Source organism: Carcharodon carcharias, chromosome 1, assembly GCF_017639515.1.
Source record: "Carcharodon carcharias isolate sCarCar2 chromosome 1, sCarCar2.pri, whole genome shotgun sequence".
Lineage (NCBI taxonomy): Eukaryota > Metazoa > Chordata > Chondrichthyes > Lamniformes > Lamnidae > Carcharodon > Carcharodon carcharias.
Window position 1 is genome coordinate 75,533,679 of NC_054467.1, and position 23,331 is coordinate 75,557,009.

At 43.8% G+C, this 23,331-nt stretch overlaps 1 protein-coding gene across 4 annotated transcripts in view; it reads left to right on the forward strand.

Annotated features, from left to right (window-relative positions):
* Positions 1–23,331, forward strand: part of afap1 (actin filament associated protein 1) — a 282,632-nt gene that overhangs the window by 120,351 nt on the left and 138,950 nt on the right. For all 4 annotated transcript variants that reach the window (XM_041187203.1, XM_041187230.1, XM_041187222.1 and 1 more), the window contains exon 2: positions 20,049–20,177. In XM_041187203.1, coding sequence (XP_041043137.1) covers positions 20,049–20,177 — 129 coding nt within the window. The remainder of the gene's footprint in view (positions 1–20,048; positions 20,178–23,331) is intronic.

Below are 23,331 nucleotides of genomic sequence, written 5' to 3' on the forward strand. Positions count from 1 at the left end.
CTGTTGCTAAACTATCAGATTTCTTATCTGACATCCAGTACTGGATGAATAGAAATTTCCTCCAATTAAATACTGGAAAGACTGAAGCCATTGTTTTCAGTCCCCACTCCAAACTCTGTTCCCTAGCTATTGATTTTATCCCCCTCTGTGGCAATGTTTGGAGGCTAAACCTAGGCTATTCGCAACTTTGGTGTCATTTTTGTACCCGAAATGAGTTTCGAACCACATACTCGCACCATCACTAAGACCACAGTTTTCCACCTCTATAACATTGCTTGATTTCGCTTCTGCCTCAGTTCATCTGCTGAAACCCTTTTTTCTTACCTCTAGACCTTACTATTCAAAACCTGGCTGGTGTCACACATTCAACCCTCTGTAAACTTGAGTTCATTGAAAACATTGCTGCCCATGTTCTAAGCACGTGCCAAGTCCCATTCCCCTATCACTCCTGAGATTGCTGACCTATATTGGCCTCCAGTCAAGCAACATCTTGATTTTAAAATTCTTATCTTTATTTTCCAATCCCCACCATGGCCTTGTCCCTCCCTATCTCTGTAATCTCCTCCTATCCCACAGCCCTCTGAGTTATGTGTGCTCCTTGAATTCTGGCCTCTTGAGCATCCCTGCTTTTAATCATTCCACTATTGTTGTCTATGCCTTCAGTTACCTAGGACCTAAGCTGTGGAATTCCCTTCCTACACGTCTACTCCTCCCTGGCTCACTTTCCTCCTTTAAGACAGTCCTTAAAATCTACATCTTTGACCAAGCTTTTTGGTCATCTATCCTAACATCATTTTATGTGGCTTGGGCCATACTTTCTTTTATAATGCTCCTGCTGATTGTTCTTTAGGCATTAGATAAATATATGTTGTTGTTATATAGGACTTTTTACAATTTCAGAACACCCCAAAAGACCTAACAGCCAATAAAGTTCTTTTGAAATATCATTGTTGCATTATAGGGAAATATAGAAGCCAAAATGTGCACAGCAAGGCCCCTCAAACAAGAATGAGAAAAATGACCAAATAATCTGTTTCTGGTGGTAATGGCTTAGCTATAAATGTTGGTCAACACAGCAGGAGAACTTCTTACTTTTTGACGTGCCATGAAATCTCTTACACCTGCCTTAGAGGATAGACATTGATGGGCATGAGAGTCAGTTTTTATGATCCTTTCCCCTCAGGAAACTCCCATTTCCCTGAGTAGAAAGACCAAAAAAAGGGTTGGAGATCCATATTGCTGATTCTTCATCCCTTTTATGTTGCAGCACCTTCCCAAAGTAGCAAAGCTTGGCCTGAACATGTAGTAGGTGCAGATCCCTGATAGCAATACAGATAATGAACATTTCCAGTTTCCTTTCTCATTTCCATCACACCCCAAAAAATATGGCACTGTAACTTGGTCCCCAGAGCCCCCCTTGATTGGAAGGTCTACAATGGTCCTGAGGAACAGATCAAAGACTATAAACAAGGCCTTTTGTTCTAATCTTCCAAAAACCTTAGTGTTCAAAGTTAACCTGGGCTTTCTGGACAGAAAGTTTCAATAATGATGCCTCTATGCAAAGTTGTGCCTCATTTTCAGTCCCTTTCCCAGCGGCGCCTCGTCAGATGGCGGACCTCGACTGGGGTTGCTCTTGGACCATATTAATGGTATGGGAGAAGAGAATCTGCTCCTTGGTTTTATTGCAAATTGGCACATGAATACCCTGATTCAGTCAACCCTCTGCATTCTGCTGTCACTTTTAGGTCTGTTGGCTTAAGTGACGTGCCTTGAGATATTGACTTTCATTAAAGCAATATAAAGTATAAAAAAAAGCTACTGAAGAATAAATGGGAAAAGTTAAAAATTTCAAATTAAAAATTCCAACATTTTTTAAAGGGAAGAAAAATGGAGATTTAGCCCTAATTTTTCAAATTGTCAAGTACACTTGTGTATTGGTAAAAACGTACCTTTTGCAATGTTATTTTCTACCTCCCGCTTCTAATCCCTCATTAGGCCACCCACAAAAGTGGTCAACCAGTCTGCTCCCAGGCATTTAAGAAGCACTTGAGTCAGCTCGGATCCTTTTACCCAACTTCAATATTCTCCCTCCATCTGGACCCCTCCCTCTGGATTCTTACCTTCTCTTGATCTTTTCATTGAGAACTGTCGGCGCAACATTAGTCGTCTCAATTTCTCTGCTCCTCTCACCCATTCTAACCTGTCTCTCTCTGAACTTACTGCACTCCATTCTCTCAGGTCCAACCCTGACATTGTCATCAAACCCGCTGACAAGGGTGGTGCTGTTGTTGTCTGGCGCACTGACCTCTACCTCGCGGAGGCTGAGCGTCAACTCGCAGACACTTCCTCCTACCTCTCCCTGGACCATGACCCCACCACTGAACATCAAGCCATTGTTTCCAGGACTGTCACTGACCTCATCTCCTCTGGGGATCTTCCTCCCACAGCTTCCAACCTGATAGTCGCCCAACCTCGGACGGCCCGCTTCTATCTCCTACCCAAAATCCACAAACAGAACTGCCCCGGTAGACCGATCGTCTCAGCTTGCTCCTGCCTCACAGAACTCATTTCTCGTTATCTTGACTCCCTTCTCTCTCCCCTTGTCCAGTCCCTTCCCACCTACATCCGTGATTCCTCTGACACCTTATATCACATCAACAATTTCCAGTTCCCTGGCCCCAACCGCTTCCTCTTCACCATGGACGTCCAATCCCTCTACACCTCCATCCCCCACCAGGATGGTCTGAGGGCCCTTAGCTTCTTCCTCGAACAGAGGCCCGAACAATCCCCATCCACCACTACTTTCCTCCGTCTGGCTGAACTTGTTCTCACGCTGAACAATTTCTCCTTCAACTCCTCTCACTTCCTCCAAATAAAAGGTGTGGCTATGGGTACCCGCATGGGCCCCAGCTATGCCTGTCTCTTTATGGGGTATGTGGAACATTCCTTGTTCCAGTCCTACTCCGGCCCCCTTCCACAACTCTTTCTCCAGTACATCGATGATTACTTCGGTGCTGCTTCATGCTCTTGTCGGGACTTGGAAAAATTTATTAATTTTGCTTCCAATCTCCACCCCTCCATCATTTTCACGTGGTCCATCTCTGACACTTCCCTTCCCTTCCTTGACCTCTCTGTCTCAATCTCTGGTGATAGACTGTCCACCAATATCCATTACAAACCCGCAGTCTCCCACAGCTACCTCGACTATAGCTCCTCACACCCCGCTGCCTGTAAGGACTCCATCCCATTCTCTCAGTTCCTTCGCCTCTGTCGCATCTGTTCCGATGATCCCACCTTCAAAAACAGTTCCTCTGACATGTCCTCCTTCTTCCTTAACTGAGGTTTTCCACCCACGGTGGTTGACAGGGCCCTCAACCGTGTCCGGCCCATCTCCCACGCATCCGCCCCCACGCCTTCTCCTCCCTCCCAGAAACATGATAGGGTCCCCCTTGTCCTCACTTATCACCCCACCAACCTCCGGATTCAAAGGATCATCCTCCGCCATTTCCGCCAACTCCAGTATGATGCCACCACCAAACACATCTTCCCTTCACCCCCCCGATCGGCATTCCGTAGGGATCGCTCCCTCCGGGACACCCTGGTCCATTCCTCCATCACCCCCTACTCCTCAACCCCCTCCTATGGTACCACCCCATGCCCACGCAAAAGATGCAACACCTGCCCCTTCACTTCCTCTCTCCTCATCGTCCAAGGGCCCAAACACTCCTTTCAAGTGAAGCAGCATTTCACTTGCATTTCCCCCAACTTAGTCTACTGCATTCGTTGCTCCCAATGTGGTCTCCTCTACATTGGAGAGACCAAACGTAAACTGGGCGACCGCTTTGCAGAACACCTGCGGTCTGTCCGCAAGAATGACCCAAACCTCCCTGTCGCTTGCCATTTTAACACTCCACCCTGCTCTCTTGCCCACATGTCTGTCCTTGGCTTGCTGCATTGCTCCAGTGAAGCCCAACGCAAACTGGAGGAACAACACCTCATCTTCCGACTAGGCACTTTACAGCCTTCCGGACTGAATATTGAATTCAACAACTTTAGGTCGTGAGCTCCCTCCCCCATCCCCACCCCCTTTCTGTTTCCCCCTTCCTTTTTCTTCCAATGAATTATATAGATTTTTCTTTTCCCACCTATTTCCATTATTTTTAAATATTTTTAAATATTTTATGCTCTCCCCACCCCCACTAGAGCTATATCTTGAGTCCCCTACCATCCATTCTTAATTTGCACATTCGTTTAGATAATATCACCAACTTTAACACCTATGTGTTCTTTTGTTCTATTGTTGTTGACATCTTTTGATGATCTGCTTCTATCACTGCTTCTTTGTCCCTACAACCACACCCCCCTCCACTTCTCTCTCTCTCTCTCTCTCCGCCCCCCACACACACACCTTAAACCAGCTTATATTTCAACTCTTTCTTGGACTCGAACTCAAGTTCTGTCGAAGGGTCATGAGGACTCGAAACGTCAACTCTTTTCTTCTCCGCCGATGCTGCCAGACCTGCTGAGTTTTTCCAGGTAATTCTGTTTTTGTTTAGGGTCATATGCTTGGCACCTAATCACTCTCCCAATGGGATTCAATTTCACGACAAATACAATAGTATAGTCAGTGATTTCTAACCCAAAAGTCTCATAGCAACTTTTAAAAAGCAGATCACTAGGCTGCAGGGGTTATCCTGAGTTCCACTCTGAGGCCCATATATTGAGCAAGGGCTCTGTTTAAACCATGACATTATTAGAAATATGGAGCCTGCAGTTTATTTTGATTACTCAGTGGTTACAAAAAAAAGTTGTAGGAATTTAGCTGAAGAATGGGGAGGCTACCTGACTATACGCCAGCAATAATGCTGCTGCAGGAATTTTACTTTATTTTGTTTTGTTTTGTAAGTCCGGAAACTAGCAGCTTTCAGTGTGGATGAAATAAAGAAGCTTAAAGGGCCCTATTTAATTTTTTTAAGATGCTGCAAGGTATTTTTCACCCTCCCAAAAAGGAGGCTTAATTTTGATTGACAAGATGTGTTTTTCTTTCTTTTCCAGTTTTTTTTCCATGCCTCTGCTAAAGACAGTGTTCTAATTTTAAAGTTGTTTGCAGGTTTACTCTGGCCAGCTGGATTTCCCAGACCATGGGAAACCCAGCAGCTGAAGTTAGGCAAAGACAGCTTCAGGGAGAAGGTAATCAGAAGGTCAGGAGGAGCAGGAGACCATCCTCCGTCAGCCCACGTTCCTCTCTAATTAGATGCACATCACCTTCCCCCAGTTCAAAGACCTCTGGAGTCAGGTATCGAATCCCCGCCCCCACTTCCACAGCGGGCTGGTGAATTAGACCTATCTGGTCTTACAACCTGCTCTAAATGCTCTGCGCCCAACTGGAAGTCAAGCTTGTCAATCAGGCTGAATACAGCAGGGAATGTAACAGGCCCGCAAGACTTCTGGGTTTCTGAAACTTCACTCCATCATCCCCAACCCCACCAATGATGTAATTCACCCCAGTAAGTATCCTGGCCTAAGTTTAATGACAGGTCAGGATGTGCTTTTGGATATTTGGCAATGATCAGCCTTACTGCCCTGAAGTCATGAAAGGTTCTATGGCCAGGATATTGAGGTCGGTGAGCAGGGAGGTGGGGCCCACTCACCGACGCATAAAATTACACGGGATGATGTCAGGCAGTACTCCCGATGTCATCCCGCGTCATTTCAACTTTCAGGTTGGCGGGGGCACAGCCGAATCAGCTGTCCGCCCGCTGACCTGTCAATGGCCAATTGAGGCCCTTTAAAAACTAATTCAACTAGTTAATAGACCTGACTGCCCAACCTTAAGATTGGCGGGCAGGCCGGGAGCCCTGGCGGGCTTCAGAAAAAGCATGAAACCTCATCCACGGGCGGGATGAGGTTTCATGTAGGCTTTTAAAAATTTAGTAACAGTTTGAGTAAAAGTGATGGACATGTCTCAACTCATCTGACAGTGTCACATGAGGGGACAGGTCAAGGCAATTTTATTTTAGTGCAGTGACCATTTTTAAATTTGGCACTGATCTCCCTGAGGCAGCACTTAGCCTCAGGGAGATGAGTGTGCTCTTTCACATGCATGTCTGAAAGAGCGCACTCCCGGCTTAGGGATTACCTCCACCCCCTGCACAGGGAGCGCATAGTGCTTCCTGGCGGACGTCACGCTGGGCGGGCGTTAATTGGCCCACCCACGTAAAATGGTGGCACACCCCCAATTGGGGGCACCGATTGGAGGTGCGCCCACACCCGCCCGCTCCTGAACTTCCCTCCCGATGGGGGGAAAATTCTGCCCTATATATAAATGCAGTTTTTTTAAGGCCAGTAAAGCCTGATATCACCAGGGGACAGTTTGCACTACAGGAGTTGTATTTTGAACTTTGATAAGCTTTATCTAGTTATTTTATTTATTTCACTTTTGCTGTTTAAATTTTTTTATTGCACATAAAAAATGCAATGGTGCAATCACCTATCAAATTGCACATTAAACACACAAGTTTCTCCTTCCAGGCTTGTATAGGATTTCTCAGTATATTCTTGAAGTTGTTCTCTATGTAAGCCTCGGTGCTGGATGAAAATGTAAATGCAGGCCAGCAAGGTGGGAAATCAGTTGTAGCCTGCAATTCCTGCCTGGTTCCAGCCTGCCCTGAACTGCTATTTAATGGTTTAAAGTGCTGTGTTCTATTATGCCTAAATTGTGTTTTATGCTTGTTGAACATTTGCTGATTAAAGGGAAAGCATCAAATTCCTGTCTTCATGCGTTGCAGATGGAATGCCCTCGCATTGCCGCTGTGAAATGAGTCTATAGCTTTGAAGTTCTCACCTGTTGGAATTCTGCAGGGTAGATTCACTGAGATTCTGGTGACAGTAAATCCAATACAATAGGGACTGCTTCAGGCATGTCCTGACACCCAGGTATAAAAACAAAAAAACTGCGGATGCTGGAAATCCAAAACAAAAACAGAATTACCTGGAAAAACTCAGCAGGTCTGGCAGCATTGGCGGAGAAGAAAAGAGTTGACATTTCAAGTCCTCATGACCCTTCGACAGAGCTGAGTGAATCCAAGAAAGGGGTGAAATATAAGCTGGTTTAAGGTGTGTGTGTGTGTGTGTGTGTGTGTGTGTGTGTGTGTGTGTGTGTGTGTGTGTGTGTGTGTGTGTGTGTGTGTGTGTGTGTGTAGTTTGGGTGGGGGGAGAGAAGTGGAGGGGGTTGGTGTGGTTGTAAGGACAAACAAGCAGTGATAGAAGCAGATCATCAAAAGATGTCGCAGACAACAGAACAAAAGAACACATAGGTGTTAAAGTTGGTGATTTAATCTTTTATGCTTCCCCCACCCCCACTAGAGCTATACCTTGAGTGCCCTACCATCCATTCTTAATTAGCACATTCGTTTAGATAATATCACCAACTTTAACACCTATGTGTTCTTTTGTTCTGTTGTCTGCGACATCTTTTGATGATCTGCTTCTATCACTGCTTGTTTGTCCTTACAACCACACCAACCCCCTCCACTTCTCTCCCCACCACCCAAAACCACCCACCCACCACCCCCCCCCCCCCCCCCCAATCCCACACACACACCTTAAACCAGCTTATATTTCACCCCTTTCTTGGATTCACTCAGTTCTGTCGAAGGGTCATGAGGACTCGAAACGTCAACTCTTTTCTTCTCTGCCGATGCTGCCAGACCTGCTGAGTTTTTCCAGGTAATTCTGTTTTTGTTATGTCCTGACACCCAGCTTACTTTAGGAGGATGACAAAATGGCAGCTGAAAATTGCAAATGTACAATTTAGGCATGCCGCGATGCCTCACAACACAGGAACAGCAACCCAGCAATGGCTCTCGAGGCTGAGTTTTTAACAAGGAGGCGGTCACAGAGCTGTGCAATCAGCTTAAAAATGACTTGCAAACAACCACTCACATGGGCATTGCAAAGTCAGTGGCCATCAAGGTCCGTAATCACCACCTTGTCAAGGGTAATTAGGGATGGGTAATAAAAATGCTGGCCTAACCAATGACAACCACATCTCATGAAAGAATATAAAGTAAAGGTGACCTCAGTTTTTGTTCTTGTGGGTCTTTCCAGGCTTCCAGTGGGGCTGTTATCGAGATGTATCAAGGAGGTCACAATTGCATTCATTCAGCAGGGCCAACAATTTCATCTCTTTTTTTACTACTGACCAATATTTGCACTGAGAGAACAATGATAATTTATAGACCTGCAGGACTAAGCGCCATTAGCTTCCATCCATGTCATCTCTTGGACCACTGTAACTCAAAAGGGATTTTTTAAAATTTGGTTGTGGACATGGTATGTGAAAGCTCTCACAATGCCATCATTTCAAGGCAGTCATCTGTGCCATTTTTACTTGAAGGAGAATGATGATTGGAACAATGACAGTATGGAATTCCAGGGCCAATAATACCGACGCACTAACTACTAACTGAAATGCAATGAAGTGCACACCAGTTAGAACTAACAAACGTGCTTCTTTGTCTTACATTATACCACATCTACATTAAAAAAACAATGTGAATTCTTCTAACGAGTCAATGAAGTTATCTAGATAAAATCTAAACTATACAAATCAGGAATGTTCCACATTTGATCCTTGACTAATACTGAGTTTACTGATCTCAGTGCATCTTTATGCAGAGCTTCACATCTGGACCAATCTATGAAAATCTCGCAATGCAACTGCCCCCACTCCTAATTATTAACTGCAGTGTGGTCCACAGCTTGGCTAAAGATCTCCTGATGTGGTTCAATGATCAGGATAGGAAGGCCATGACAGAGTATTGGAATGAAAAGGTCATCGAGAAATTAGCAATTGCAATAAAGTAATGCACATTTTACCAATTCCATACATCTGCTAAGGATGGTTACAAATACTGAGGTAAGAATTTTATGGTCCTGTTACGGTGGGGACAAGGCCATAAAATGTGGCGAGCCGTTCAAATTTCCATTGACTTCGGCGGGACCATAAAACCCTGTCGGTAGGAGAGGCCGTAAAATTCTGCCCTTAATTTCTATCTACCAGGTAACTACATCTAAATCATCTTGTCCAACTGACACTCAGTTTTTCAATACCATATACTGTCATCTTTTACTGGACTCCGACAGTATTGCAACCAATGGCTAAGAAATATTCAACACCATGAATGAAATGAGGGCAAGAAAATCTTCTATTATGTACTTTGTGAATGTTGCAGCTTAAGTTGGACAATACTGTCCTTTGCTGTTTCTGATTTGTTTCAGATGTGATAGATATACCCTGTTGCTCCTACTAAGCAATTTCCTTTGGAAAGAGTAAATATGTTGGCTGACTGGAGGTCCTCATTAACAGCTTTCAAGGTTTGTGATGGCCCTAAACAAAGACAAAAATACCTGGAAAAACTTAGCAGGTTTGGCAGCATCTGCGGATAGGAGCACAGTTAACGTTTCGAGTTCGAATGACCCTTCAACAGAACTGTTCTGTTGAAGGGTCATTCAGACTCGAAACGTTAACTGTGCTCCTATCCTCAGATGCTGCCAGACCTGCTGAGTTTTTCCAGGTGTTTTTGTTTTGGATTTCCAGCATCCGCAGTTTTTTGCTTTTATCTTTGTGATGGCCCTGGTTGTTTCTTAATTGTGAGGACTCTGGTGGCTGAGTGGTGCTGTTAGCCATCTATCTTCATGTATGGAGCACCAAGCACCTCTTGAGATGAGGGACAGGGAAGTAACATAAATCCCACGTGAGCCTTTTCTCCCCCGTCCTTGCAGTACTTGTTTTGTAAAATTAACTTTCCTCATTCTGTGATGCACAGTTCTATAGTTATTTTACTAAGTCTACATCTGCCTTTGTTGATTCATTACCATGTCAGGTAGTTCCTAATTGTATTTCACAGCTGATTCAAGAGGATTGCACTTCTCCCTTTTCATTGACTGGCTCAGCGTTTGGGACAGGTAGCCGACATTTTAGTTCACTGATGGAAAAGTGCAAAACTGTGAGTAAGCCAGTAAGAGGACCTTTTTATCTTGTTTCTTCTTAATTCAAGATTTAATGTACTTTCAGTCTTTTCCAAATAAATAATTTGCTCAGTTTCCTCTTACATATATATTTTTTAATCGTCACAAACAGAAGGCCTAACATCTATTTAACCTTAAGTTTCTGAGGCAAACAGTAATCTCTCTATTACTTAAACTGAGATCAATTAACTTTGTATGGGTCAAGGATGAAATGTGGAACATTCCTGGTTTGTATAACTTAGTTGTTGTCTAGGTAATCTCATTGACTCCTCGGAAAAGTCACATGGTTTTTCTAATGTACATGTATTGCAATGTACTAAGTTTGAAACAGTTTGGAAACAATAATTTTATACTGACTCATTGGGTTTCCCTGCCTGAACTATTATCCAGTTGAGAGCAAAGGGAACACATGGTGCAAGCAGAGTTGTATTCCCCATGCAATGGACTAGCTAACTGACTTTATCTATTCCCATTATGCATGGCACAACATTTTTATGGCTGTATAAAATAAAAAGAATATAATTAGCCCAACACTTGTTCATGTCAGACAATTGTGAAGCAAGCTCACCAACTTCCCCCTTCCATAGAAACTGTAGTTGAAGTTGCATAGTTTGAACAAGTTAACAAAATAAACTTCTTTACCAGGTGACCTTTATCTGATTTGGGCCATGAAAATAAAACAAATCTCTTTTCTTAAAACATATGATCTGTTTGTTTTGCCCCAGTGTGTGCTATGGTAGTTTTTCATGCACGGGTGTAGCCTGATGCAACTCAAGGTCACAAGTACAAATATTATACTTTGAATGCATTTTGACAGAAAAGTGAGGGTTTATTGTGAAACAACAAGTTGAATTGAAGTTCCTTCTGCATCCCATTTCTCTGTTTTAGACCAGCTTCTTTGTGAAAACTGTCTGCTGTCTGAGGGATTGCAGCTTGACCCAATGTCGAAACACAATTATCTGATTATCATTGTCTTCTTGACATATAGTAAACTGGGACACTCCAGATGGTTTGATTCCAAATGTACTTTCTGATTCAACCCTTGAAAGGATTGGAGTACAACGTCAATCAAAAGACATTTGCCACATTTTGGGATTTTCTTTTGACCATTTTTTTCTCCACGAAGAATTTGGGAGAAAATGTTACGTTTAAATGTTGAGTTTTTAAAGCAAAGTGTGAAGTTGAATAAAAGATGAAAAAGCAGCTAGAAGAAAGATGGTTATGTGTTAATAGAAGTTGGTTTCCCTTAAGAGTGTAAATAATAAGTAGTTTGCAAGTCCTACTTGGTAATCAATATCTCATACTCATTTTGCTGAAGGTGTCCTTTATTGTAAACACTCAGTTGGGGTCGGCAAGAAAAGAACCTTGGGTTAGTCAGTCAGGTTTTAAACAGAAAGTTGAGGGCAAGTGTCAGGCAAGCTCAGAAACCAGTACAAAAGGTTAGTTAATAGTTATTTGTTTCAATTGCATATTCACAGATGTCAGGAAGGATGATGTATGATGTATTATTATGCGAAGACAAATTACACAAATTGAACTAAGTGCTATATATGTGCATACAGCTTAACGTTTTGAATTAGCCTTGTGTTAATAAGTGTTTTCACAGTCCATCTATAAAGAGATTGAAAAGCACAGGTATGAAATACACAAGTATCAAGTTCAGATCACAAGAGGGTACTATTGCTGATCAGTAATGCTGCTGTCAGAATGAACCACTGTGCTAACATGTTTTAGTGGATATTCATTGAAAGGCTGCATGCAGTAACGTGTAGCACCAATGTGTAGATCAAATGTCATGGATTTTTTAAATAAACTATATATTTTATTGAGTCAGTTGCTCCCAAGAACCAAATCACTGCGACCGTCTCAAGGTAAGGATTCTAGCAAGGAATAACATTAGTACTTGGACACCTGTGAATGAAAAATTAGGCTGACCTGGCGAATTACTCTTCCATAAACATATTAGAGTGTTTTTAGGGTTTGTGGTAAAGTGTTTTCAAGAAATGTACATGGTACTGCACCGCAATGCCATTCCAAAAACATCACACTGTAAAAATTAATAAATTCACATTGCCATGGTGCTGAAACAGTTTCACGAGTGAAATTGTTTTCGGACTCCTTTTGGGAAATGTGTACAAAATGTTATATCTCAGAGAACGATATACAACTGATGGACACACTTCATTTAATTGCAGTAAATTTCTGAAGCTCTAGACCAAAAATATTTTTTGTTTTTTATGTCTCAAATTTCCTAGTGGTTTACTCACATTATGTTATGGTTCTCGGTGGGGTGAGGGAGACAGAACTGGAAGTGTATGGTTTACCCGCTCCCTCCTTTCAGCGCAGTGAATCGAGCATAGGCAGGCCAATTAGTGTTCAGAAGCGGGCTCTGTGCCCAATTAGTTGTGTTGGGTGAGATATCTGGTGGGAGAGGGGTTAGGACGCGAACCAGAAGTTGATCACAGCCACCCATTTAAAGGCCCCCTGTCCTCTCATTCTCTTCTTATATATAATGACAGCCTAAAAACTGTGAAGAAATGAAGTCTACGAACAGCCAAATGCAGCAACATTCAGCAGCAGACTCTGCTGCTACATGCAGCCATGGTTCCATCTGCAGGCGTTTTCATCTGCCTTTGTACCACGTCCGCATGCCTGGTGTAACTCACTCCCAATGCTTTTCCTATGTGACTACCAAAAAATGGAGTGGACAATGTAAAATTGCAGTCAATTACTTCTTTAACAAACTGAATATCTTATTTGTTGTTTTTTTTTATCAAAATGATGAGCGGGCTTCCAATTTTGACACCTGCTTATCTTCCGTTTAATCGAAAATTGGTGGGATAACATTGGATTGCCAATCTGATTTCATCATGTTATATTTTACATAAGACGGGGGAGCCCACCCGATTTGCAGCCATAAAATCCAGCCCATTGTCCTTGACAATAAAGCACACACAGGCAATAATTTTTGAAACTTTATTTTGCTTGCTCCATACAAGAAAGCCTATGAGAGGTATGAGACCCTATGACAAAGGATTAAAAAAACACTGATTAGTCTGAAAAATAGTCTCTCTCCTCTCTCCTTTTGGTGAATCTGTCCCCCAACTTCCGTTCTGTTATTCATTCGTCCTGGGCTGAATTTTGAGATCATCGGGCAGGCACGGTGGGAGGGTTTGGGAGCGGCCAGGAAAAGGTCAGCTGCCCATGATGGCTCCCGACCGTGAATTCATGCTGGCTGGCCAATTATCGGCTAGCCAGTGTGAACAGTACACTGAAATGCTCAGCGCTGCCGTGGTGGGGGCAAGAGGAGGGCGAGTGCGGAAGTCTGCACGTGCATGGGGGAGTGGGCACTGAAAGCTCCCCGAGGGCAAAGAGCTGCCTCAGGGAGCTGAAGAAGTGGAGAAACGAAAATAAAGGTTTTAAAGATGATAGAAATACGTCCCCACATGTGACTCAGTCACGAGATGAGGGACATGTTTAAAATGATGATGAAAAATATTTAATGGCTTCTTATTTACCGTTGGAAACCTCATCCCGCCCATAAATGAGGTTTCGTTAAAAATACAAAGGTCATCTGACCTATTTGTCCACCAACCGAACAGTTGAAAGGGCAGCGAAAAATACAAATTAACTAGTCGCTTAAGGACCTTAATAAGCCTCTTAATTATCGACGGGTGTGCTGCCAATTGTTGTGCACACCTACTGACTGAAATATTGCTCGAGTGGTCGATGACGTCTGATACTCGCCCAACGACATCCCGCGCTATTTTACGGCCGATCGGGTCGGGCTTGCGCCCACCCGACAAACGTAAAATTCAGCCCTCTGTGTTTTTCACCTCCCATTTTTATCACACACTACATTACCTTGTGTATCTTCATGATTCTTCCTCTGCTCCTTTCTTCTGTTTCTCTCACATCATTCACTGCTATTGCTTTTTGTTCTATTCCTTGTCTCTTTTTCTCCCTGCTTCTCCCCTTCAGTCTCTTCTCTTTATCCTCAGTTTGTGTATGTCTGTCTTTAGTCTGTTCTGTATTCTGCTACTATTCTGTCAGCCTTTCTTCCTTCTTTGTGTTGTCCTTCTTTGTCTTCAGTATCCCTCTCTCCACCTGCTTCTTTCTATCTCTTTTCTCCTTCCATTTTCATTGTCTGTTTCTCTATCCCTTTTCCCATTCTCTCCTCCCCTCCATGTTCCTATTTTTCTTCTTCCTTTCTCCCTATCTCATTTTCTGGTTTGCTTTATGCAATCCCTTATCTCTTTCTTTTACTGCTCCTTCCTTATGATTTGCTTGCTTTTTCTTTGTTCATTTGCATTTAGTCACACACATTCCCCTTTTCTACTTTATTCTTGTTCTTTTTTTGGTTCATTTTCTTTTATCTGGATTTCTTTATCTATCTATCTAATTCACTGTTTTCTCTTACTGGTTCAGTTTGACTTGTTTTCTCTCCAAATTCTAGTTTGTTGCAGCTCTCTTCTCTTCCACACCCCTCTCTTCCACACTCCTCTCTTCTCCCCATCTCCTGCTAACAATCATTGAATGCAGAAGCACACTAAGAAGGCCTTTGGGACATCACAGCCCTCCGAAGGACCTATCCACTCAGCCCTATTCCCCTTCCTTTTCCCCAAACCCTTTTCACCAATGATAAGGAACAGTGCAGAGAATCCAAATATAATACAGTTTAAACCTGGATAACCAGCCAGAAATTCCATAAATTAATTATTTGGAGTGATCTGATGAAACTGAAGTATTTTATGCACCAAAAAAGCAACTTCTCTGAAGGTAAATTTATCATCCAGTTAGCTCTAGCCATGTTCCCCCATGATTAAAATGTATTAAGGCATACTCTGCAGAATAAAATGCGTCAAATCAGAAGGCTTGAGGTCTTAATATAAACTTATGACACTAACTTGTAGAATTGCAAGTGAAACGTTTGTGTTTCCTTCCCACCTTAAACATCTTCTCACCCTGTCAGCTGGTAGTGGCAGCAGCCTTCCAATCTTTGTCGACAGGTTTGGAAGCTGATTGATGACAAGCCATTTGATCAAACGAAGAATACAACAGATGGGGAGAGGCCTCATAAGCAAGCCCCTATAGTGCTTGTCTGGGATCCAAACATATCACTCCAGCAGGGAGGAATAGTTACCTCTGTTGATCCTTGTTCTGCTTATTTCCAGAAAACTATTGGTTGTAGCATCCCATTGGAGATCAAAACTGGGGCATTGCTGGCTCAGTACCACAGCATTTAATGTATTCAACAATGGAAGCTTCATGGGATACTATAATATAGATTTATCAAACAACCCAATTACTCCAATTTTGAACTGACAGCGTATCAATATCTCTGAAGAAGGGTCATACAGACTTGAAAGGTTTACTCTGTTCCTCTCTCCTCAGATGCTGCTAGATCTGCTGAGTTTTTCCAGCATTTTCTGTTTTTGTTGCAAACCAATACCAGTTAAACTGCCTGTTGGTATTTTTTGATGCATTTTCATTCCTTACAAATCAAAAACAGTGTAAAAATCATGTGCCACCTTGAGTCTGATCTGCCAGGGTGTTCTCCACCAAAGCATCATTGACATGGAAGAGGCCATAAGGTAGATCTGTAACAAGAAATATAGTAACACAAAACTGCTTCTTAACAGTATGGGCCTTACTGCTGATGAGGTGCAAATGAGGCCCTGAACCGTAACAGTTAGAAGAAGCCACTAGCTGCAACATCTGCTTATAGGTTAGCCTCACAATGACAACTGCCTCAAATACACCTGCTGTATTTTGTCTATTACATGATTGGAAATCTGTGTAAAGAAATGCAAGGAATATCTTTGCTATGAAGATACTGAAGCACCAACACACAACTCCAGGGACATACAAATTTTTTCAACATATTTATTTTCAACATTTTTATTTTCTTTGCTTCTCCCTTTTTGCAATCCTTACATGTCAATTCTATCTAATGTTTATCCATTTGGTGAAGGCTGTGGGATAGGGGAAAATAGTAGACTCCTGGGATTTGCTTGGTCCAGGGTTAATGCAGCAGCAGCAAGGAAAAGTGTGTGTGCATTGCAACAAAAATAGGAGAGGCAGGACGCTGCAGCAACAGTAAAAGGTGACTATGTTACAACCTTGAAACACTGAGGGGTTGGGCTTGGCATGAAATGACTTGATCTACAGAGGCAGTGCTACAATACAGGAGCAGCACCAGACATTCCTAAAAATGAGGTGTCAACCTGAAGCTATAAAACAGGACTACTTGCATGCCAAACAGCATAAGAAGCAAGTAATAGACAGAGCTAAGAGATCCCACAACCAACAGATTAGATCTAAGTTCTGCAGTCCTGCCACATCCAGTCATGAATGGTGATGGACAATTAAACAATTCACTGGAGGAGCAGGCTCCACAAATATCCCCATCCTCAATTATGGAGGAGCCCAGCACAGCAGTGCAAAAGATAAGACTGAAGCATTCACAACAATCTTCAGCTAGAAATGCCGAGTGGCTGATCCATCTCGGCCTCCTCCGGACTCCTCAGCATCATAGATGCCAGTCTTCAGCCAATTCAATTCACTCCCCGTGATATTAAGAAACGGCTGAAGGCATTGGATACTTCAAAGGCTATGCGCCCTGACAATATTCCGGCAATAATACTGAAGGCTTGCGCTCCAGAATTTGCCGCGCCCTAGCTAAGCTGTTCCAGTACAACTTCACCACTGGCATCTACCCAGCAATGTGGAAAATTACCCAGGTGTGTCCTGTACACAAAAAGCAGGATAAACCCAACCCAGTCAATTACCGCCCCATCAGTCTACTCTAGGTGATCAGTAAAGTGATGGAAGGAGTCATCAACAGTGCTATCAAATGGCATTTGCTTAGCAATAACCTGCTCACTGATGCCCAGTTTAGGTTCTGCCAAGGACACTCAACTCCTGACCTCATTAGAGTCTTGGTTCAAACATAGACAAAAGAGCTGAACTCCTGACATAAGGTTGGAGTGACTGCCCTTGATATCAAGGCTGCATTTGATCGAGTGTGGCAACAAGGAGACCTGGCAAAACTGGAATCAATGGGAATCGGGGGGCAAACTCTCCGCTGCTTGGAGTCATACCTAGCACAAAGGAAGATGGTTGTGGATGTTGGAGGTCAGTCATCTCAGCTCCAGGACATCGCTGCAGGAGTTCCTCAGGGTAGTGTCCTAGGCACAACCATTTTTAGCTGCTTCATCAATGACCTTCCTTCCATCTTAAGGTCAGAGGTGGGGATGTCCGCTGATGATTGCACAATGTTAAGCACCATTAGCGACTTGTCAGATACTGAAGCAGTCCGTGTCCAAATGCAGCAAGGCCTGGATGATATCCAGACTTGGGCTGATAAGTGGCAAGTAACATTCACGCCACACAAGTGTCAGGCAATGACTATCTCCAACAAGAGAAAATCCAACCATCGCCACCCATGTTCAATGGCATTACTACCACTGAATCCTGCACTATGAACATCCTGGGGGGGTTACCATTGACCAAAAACTGAACTGGACTAGCCATATAAATACTGTGGCTACAAGAGTAGGTCAGAGGGTAGGAATCATGCGACAAGTAACTCACCTCCTGACTCCCCAAAGCCTGTGCACCATCTACAAGGCACAAGTCAGGAATGTGATGGAATTCTCCCCGCTTACCTGGATGAGTGCAGCTCCTACAACATTGAAGAAGCTGGACTCCGTCCAGGACAAAGCAGTCTGCTTGATTTGGCACCACATCCACAAACATTCACTCTCTCCACCACCACGCACAGTAGCAGCAGTGTGTACCATCTAAAGATGCACTGCAGGAATTCACCAAGGCACCTTCCAAACCCACAACCACAACCAACTAGAAAGACAAGCGCAGCAGATAGATGGGAACACCACCACCTGGAAGTTCCCCTCCAAGTCACTCACCATCCTAACTTGGAAATACATCATAAAAACAGAATTACCTGGAAAAACTCAGCAGGTCTGGCAGCATCGGCGGAGAAGAAAAGAGTTGACGTTTCGAGTCCTCATGACCCTTCAACAGAACTGAGTGAATATTAGGAGAGGGGTGAATTATAAGCTAGTTTGGGGGGGGGCTGGGGGGGGGGGGTGTTGTGGTTGTAGGGACAAGCAAGCAGTGATAGGAGCAGATAATCAAAAGATGTCACAGACAGAAGAACAAAGAGGTGTTGAAGGTGGTGATATTATCTAAACGAATGTGCTAATTAAGAATGGATGGCAGGACACTCGAGGTGCAGCTCTAATGGGGTGGGGTGGAAAGACTAACAGGGCATAAAAGACAGATTTAAAAATAATGGAAATAGGTGGGAAAAGAAAAATCTATATAAATTATTGGAAAAAACAAAAGGAAGGGGGAAGAAACGGAAAGGGGGTGGGGATGGAGGAAGGAGTTCAAGATCTAAAGTAGTTGAATTCAATTTTCTGTCCAGAAGGTTGTAAAATGCCTAGTCAGAAGATGAGGTGCTGTTCCTCCAGTTTGATTTGGGCTTCACTGGAACAATGCAGCAAGTCAAGGACAGACATGTGGGCAAGAGAGCAGGTTGGAGTGTTAAAATGGCAAGTGACAGGGAGGTTTGGGTCTTTCTTGCGGACAGACCGCAGGTGTTCTGCAAAGCGGTTGCCCAGTTTACGTTTGGTCTCTCCAATGTAGAGGAGACCGCATTGGGAGCAACGAATGCAGTAGACTAAGTTAGGGGAAATGCTGTTTCACTTGAAAGGAGTGTTTGGGTCCTTGGACGGTGAGGAGAGAGAAAGTGGAGGGGCAGGTGTTACATCTTTTACGTGGGCATGGGGAGGTACCATAGGTGGGGGTTGAGGAGTAGGGGGTGATGGAGGAGTGGACCAGGGTGTCCTGGAGGGAACGATCTCTACAGAATGCCGCCCGGAGTGGGAGGGTGGGGGGGCGGGGTGGGTGGGTGGGTGGGTGAAGGGAAGATGTGTTTGATGGTGGCATCATGCTGGAGTTGGCAGAAATGGCAGAGGATGATCCTTTGAATACAGAGGCTGGTGGGGTGATAAGTGAGGACAAGGGGGACCCTATCATGTTTCTGGGAAGGAGGAGAAACATTGCTGTTCCTTCACTGTCGCTGGGTCAAAATCCTGGAACTCCCTTCCTAACAGCACTGTGGGTGTACCTATACCACATGGACTGCAGCGGTTTAAGAAGACAGCTCACCACCACCACCTCAAGGGCAACTAGGGATGGGCAATAAATGCTGGCCAGCCAGTGAAGCCCACATCCTGTGAATGAATAAAAAAAAAACACCCATGCCACTGTTAACATTTTTCAACTTTAGTCTGACTTTTTAAAGGAACCTTACGGTATCGTAAATTTACATTTTAAATTTTCGAATTTGTGGGAAAAGTGACATATTCGACAGGATGCTTTTCCTTAACAGTATATGGGTGATGTTTTATGTGGTTTCTCTATTGGAGGGGATTATGAACAATTTATCTTGCGCCTGATTTCGTGATCTGCATATTATCTAGAGAGAATACTGATTTATTAATGCTTTAAGTAAAATACACCAAGCAAACCTTGCCATTCAATTCATTTGGTATAATTTGTTCATGCAAGGTTGTCAAGTCAAACAGAAATTAATGGCAGTCTTCTGGGACCAAGACAAATGACATAACAACAAGTAGGATTGGGATTTTGTAACTGAATTACATGGGAATGTCATAATTTGCACGTATTAAAAATAAATTTACAAATCACCAATTCCAGATTTCTCATCCGGTACATAAGGAATGATTCTGCATCTAAGCAAGGAACAGGATTCATTCAGAGAATCACAGGTGCACAACACGTTATTTTCCATCTATTATAAGTAATAGACAGAAATTCAAAGGCTGCTGATCTGCAATTTCCTAAAATATGTCTGTGCAGGTGCCATTCCCCCCAGGAAATGCTGGATTGTAGAAGCACTCCTACTCTATGTACTTGCTAGTGAACTATTGTGGACTGACCATTGCTCTTTGCTCTTTCAGTGATGGAGGAGTTGATTGTGGAACTGCATCTATTTCTGGAACTTCTTGACCATGAATATCTAACCTCATCTGCCAGAGAGAAAAAGACTGCAGTCTGCAACATCTTAAGGAGGATCAAGTCAATGCATGGTAAGTGCACAACCACCATACTCAGTTGATCAATTTTACTTTTAGAAGAATTAAACAAATCACCAAGGGCTCCAAAATTCCAGTTTCCAATGGCCCAATGATGGTTGAGTGGGGCCAGCATTTCAGGGGAAAATTAGGATTTGGGGCAGAAATTCAGATTCTACTCCTCATAAAGCCACTGAAAATCTGCTTCCTTCGCCCCTCCCTCAATCAGATGACTTTGTAGGTAGTCCAGAGTTGTCCATAACACGCCATTGGAAGACCTCTAGCAAACCCTCCACTGACTGAGGGCTGACATGGGTTCCATTGAGGCTCTTATAATAAGCTGCCTAAATTAAGGTAATCAATTACAAAGGGATGTTCAGTTTTCAATTTGGGAAGGGTAAGGTAACTTCTGCATTTGGAGCAGATCCATCAGAACTTCGGTCCTGTATATTGAATTTGGAAGATTTCACAAAACTAACATTACCATAAAGTAACATTTAGTTGTTAACTTGTGGTTGAAAGTATCACTAAAATGGCCCGGGCCTTATGCTAGCAAGTCAGAGTGAGCCTGCCACTTGTCCCACTGCATCCACTTTTTGGGGTAGAATTTAATGCCCCTTCCCAAGCTGAATATAGAGGGGGTGGGGGGTTTGTTGTATTTGATCAGGTGGGAGGTTGTTGGGTAGGGACCCCTCCCCTTTCCTGCTTATGCCCCAATTAAGCCTGGAGTGGAAGGGCTTGTGGGCAACTTTCCTGCCCTGAAGCCAATTGGGGCTCTTAAGTGAGTACTTAAGGCATTCACCCCAGTTAATACCGAGGCTAGAGAGATGACATATGCTTGTCACACCAGCTAAGCCAGCCATGAGCTAGAGCAGCTCAAATAAAAACACATTTAAAAGCATTTTTGTTGAATCTTTTCTCCCCAAGATTTCAGAATAAATTCTCTGCTGCTGGTTTTTAACCAATGGTGGGCAGGGCAGTCAAAATGTGGGAGAGTGTGCAGAGTAAAACCTGGGGGTAGTGGGGGTGGGGGTTGCTGGGGACTCCTTGTTGTCAGACACTAGGTGCCTGATTGAGGGACCCAGCATCGGAAAGGGTTGGGCGTAGAGGTTTTCCCAGCTGAGAGCCACCCCTTGACCCTTTCTTTCAACACCCTGTCCCCCAAAGCCAGCGATGCCCTCTCCGTGACCTCCATCCTCACTAACCTATGACTTGGATTGCTTGCTGATCCTGGGCTCTGGTGGGTGCATTGCTGGCAGCTACCACAGTTCCCGATAGCGCTGCCTACAATAAAGAGCTCCGGCCTCTGATTGGCTCGCAGCTCAGGGGGGGTGGGATTTCCGCCTCTGGGGTACTTGATCCTGAGAGGCACTTAATATGGCGGCCTTCCCCAAAGAAGGTGACGTGGGTTTGCACCGGCTCTCCAGCTGACAGGCGAGACTCCAAGATCCTGGATTAAATTCCACCGATGAACTGTCACCCCAGTTAATACCAAGGCTAGAGAAATGAGATATGCTTGTCACACCAGCTAAGTCAGCTATGAGCTAGAGCAGCTCAAATAAAAAATATATTTAAAAGCATTATTTTTGTTGCATCTTCTCTCCCCAAGATTTCAGAACAAATTCTCTTTTTTGAAAAAATATTCATAACTGCTGAAAACAAATAATTGATTTTCCACCTCACTGATTACAGGATTCCCATCATAGATGGTTTCAGCTGTTCTTACATTCCAGTTGTAGATATGGATTTGTTGGAAACTGTGGTTTAATTTGCGTTAAATCTTCAACCCATATGCTAATTACTCCAGTTGCTGTTCCTAGTAATAACTCCCACATTCTGACCTGAGTTTTCAACTCAATTGTGTGACTTGATGTGAAGATTGTCACTTACTGCAGCCAAAAAACTCCCATTGGGTGTGCTGTGCCGGCAGTTTCAAGAGAAATGTTCAGTGTAAATTTGGAAGTTTATTGGTTCACAAATAATTTCATGTGACATTCACAACATTCCTTTGTCTGTTATTTTAACTGAGCAATGGGTTAATGGATACATTTAAATAGTAAATAGAATGGCGTACAAGTGAATTATGTACATGACAGCTAATGTTACCAAACATAATTTCTAGGTATATAAAAGAAAGAAAGACTTGCCTTTATAGAGTGACTTTAATGACCACCATACATCTAAAAGTGCTTTACAGCCTTTGGTGGAGTGGGCTGGGAATTGCCCATCCCACTGTACCTCATTGGATGATCTTTCTGGACGCCATATTTAAATCGCACCCACACACATCATTCACTCTTTGCATTCTTGGACTGTTTGTGGTGAGGTAAGAAGCCAACTGCCCCCAAGTTCAGCAACACTGCACTGGGGCTACTTCTGGATGCTGTGGAGGCACGCCGGGACATTCATGATGGCAGAAAGTGGTCCACCAATCTCACCATGCCAGCTTGGGATCAGATTGCCAGGCTAATCAGCGCCAACATTCCTATGAGGAGGAGGACCACCATCCAGTGTGAGTCAACCTTCTCCTCACTCTCAACTCACTCTCATAAGCCTATCAGGCATTCGCAGGGTTACAGTCCACAGGAATCTCGCACACTACCGGCACAGAGGACATCATCACTGACTCTCACACAGTTTTTCACATCTTCATCTCTTCTCACATCGTGTGCAGCTCACATCCTCAGCCCTTACACAAGTCCACTCAGCACACACAGAAGTCACACATCATTATTTGCCTTGGAGTCCGTCCTGCTCACAGTTTGTCCATTTGTCTTTATGCAGGACAAGATCGCCCACAACAAAAAAGATCCCAAACCGGAGGGGAGATGCCTGAGCTTATTTTTTTAATTCACTCATGGGACGTGGGCGTCGCTGGCTAGGCCAGCATTTATTGCCCATCCCTTATACTCAGGGCTCTCACCCAGTGTGAAGAACGGGCAGCAGAGCTGGCCAGCGAGGACCAGGACTGTGCCTGCATCAAGGGTGAGACCAGCGCCTCCCAAGCCAGTGAGGACCCATCAACAGCTCATCGGTCACCCAATGAGACTGTGAGACTGTACTTCTGTAGTATTGGTGACTCTGCAGCCAATCCCTCATGATCCCTTAACTCTTTTGACAGGCACTAGCAGCAAAAGGAAGAGGTCCACCAGCAGCCAGTCCATCAGCC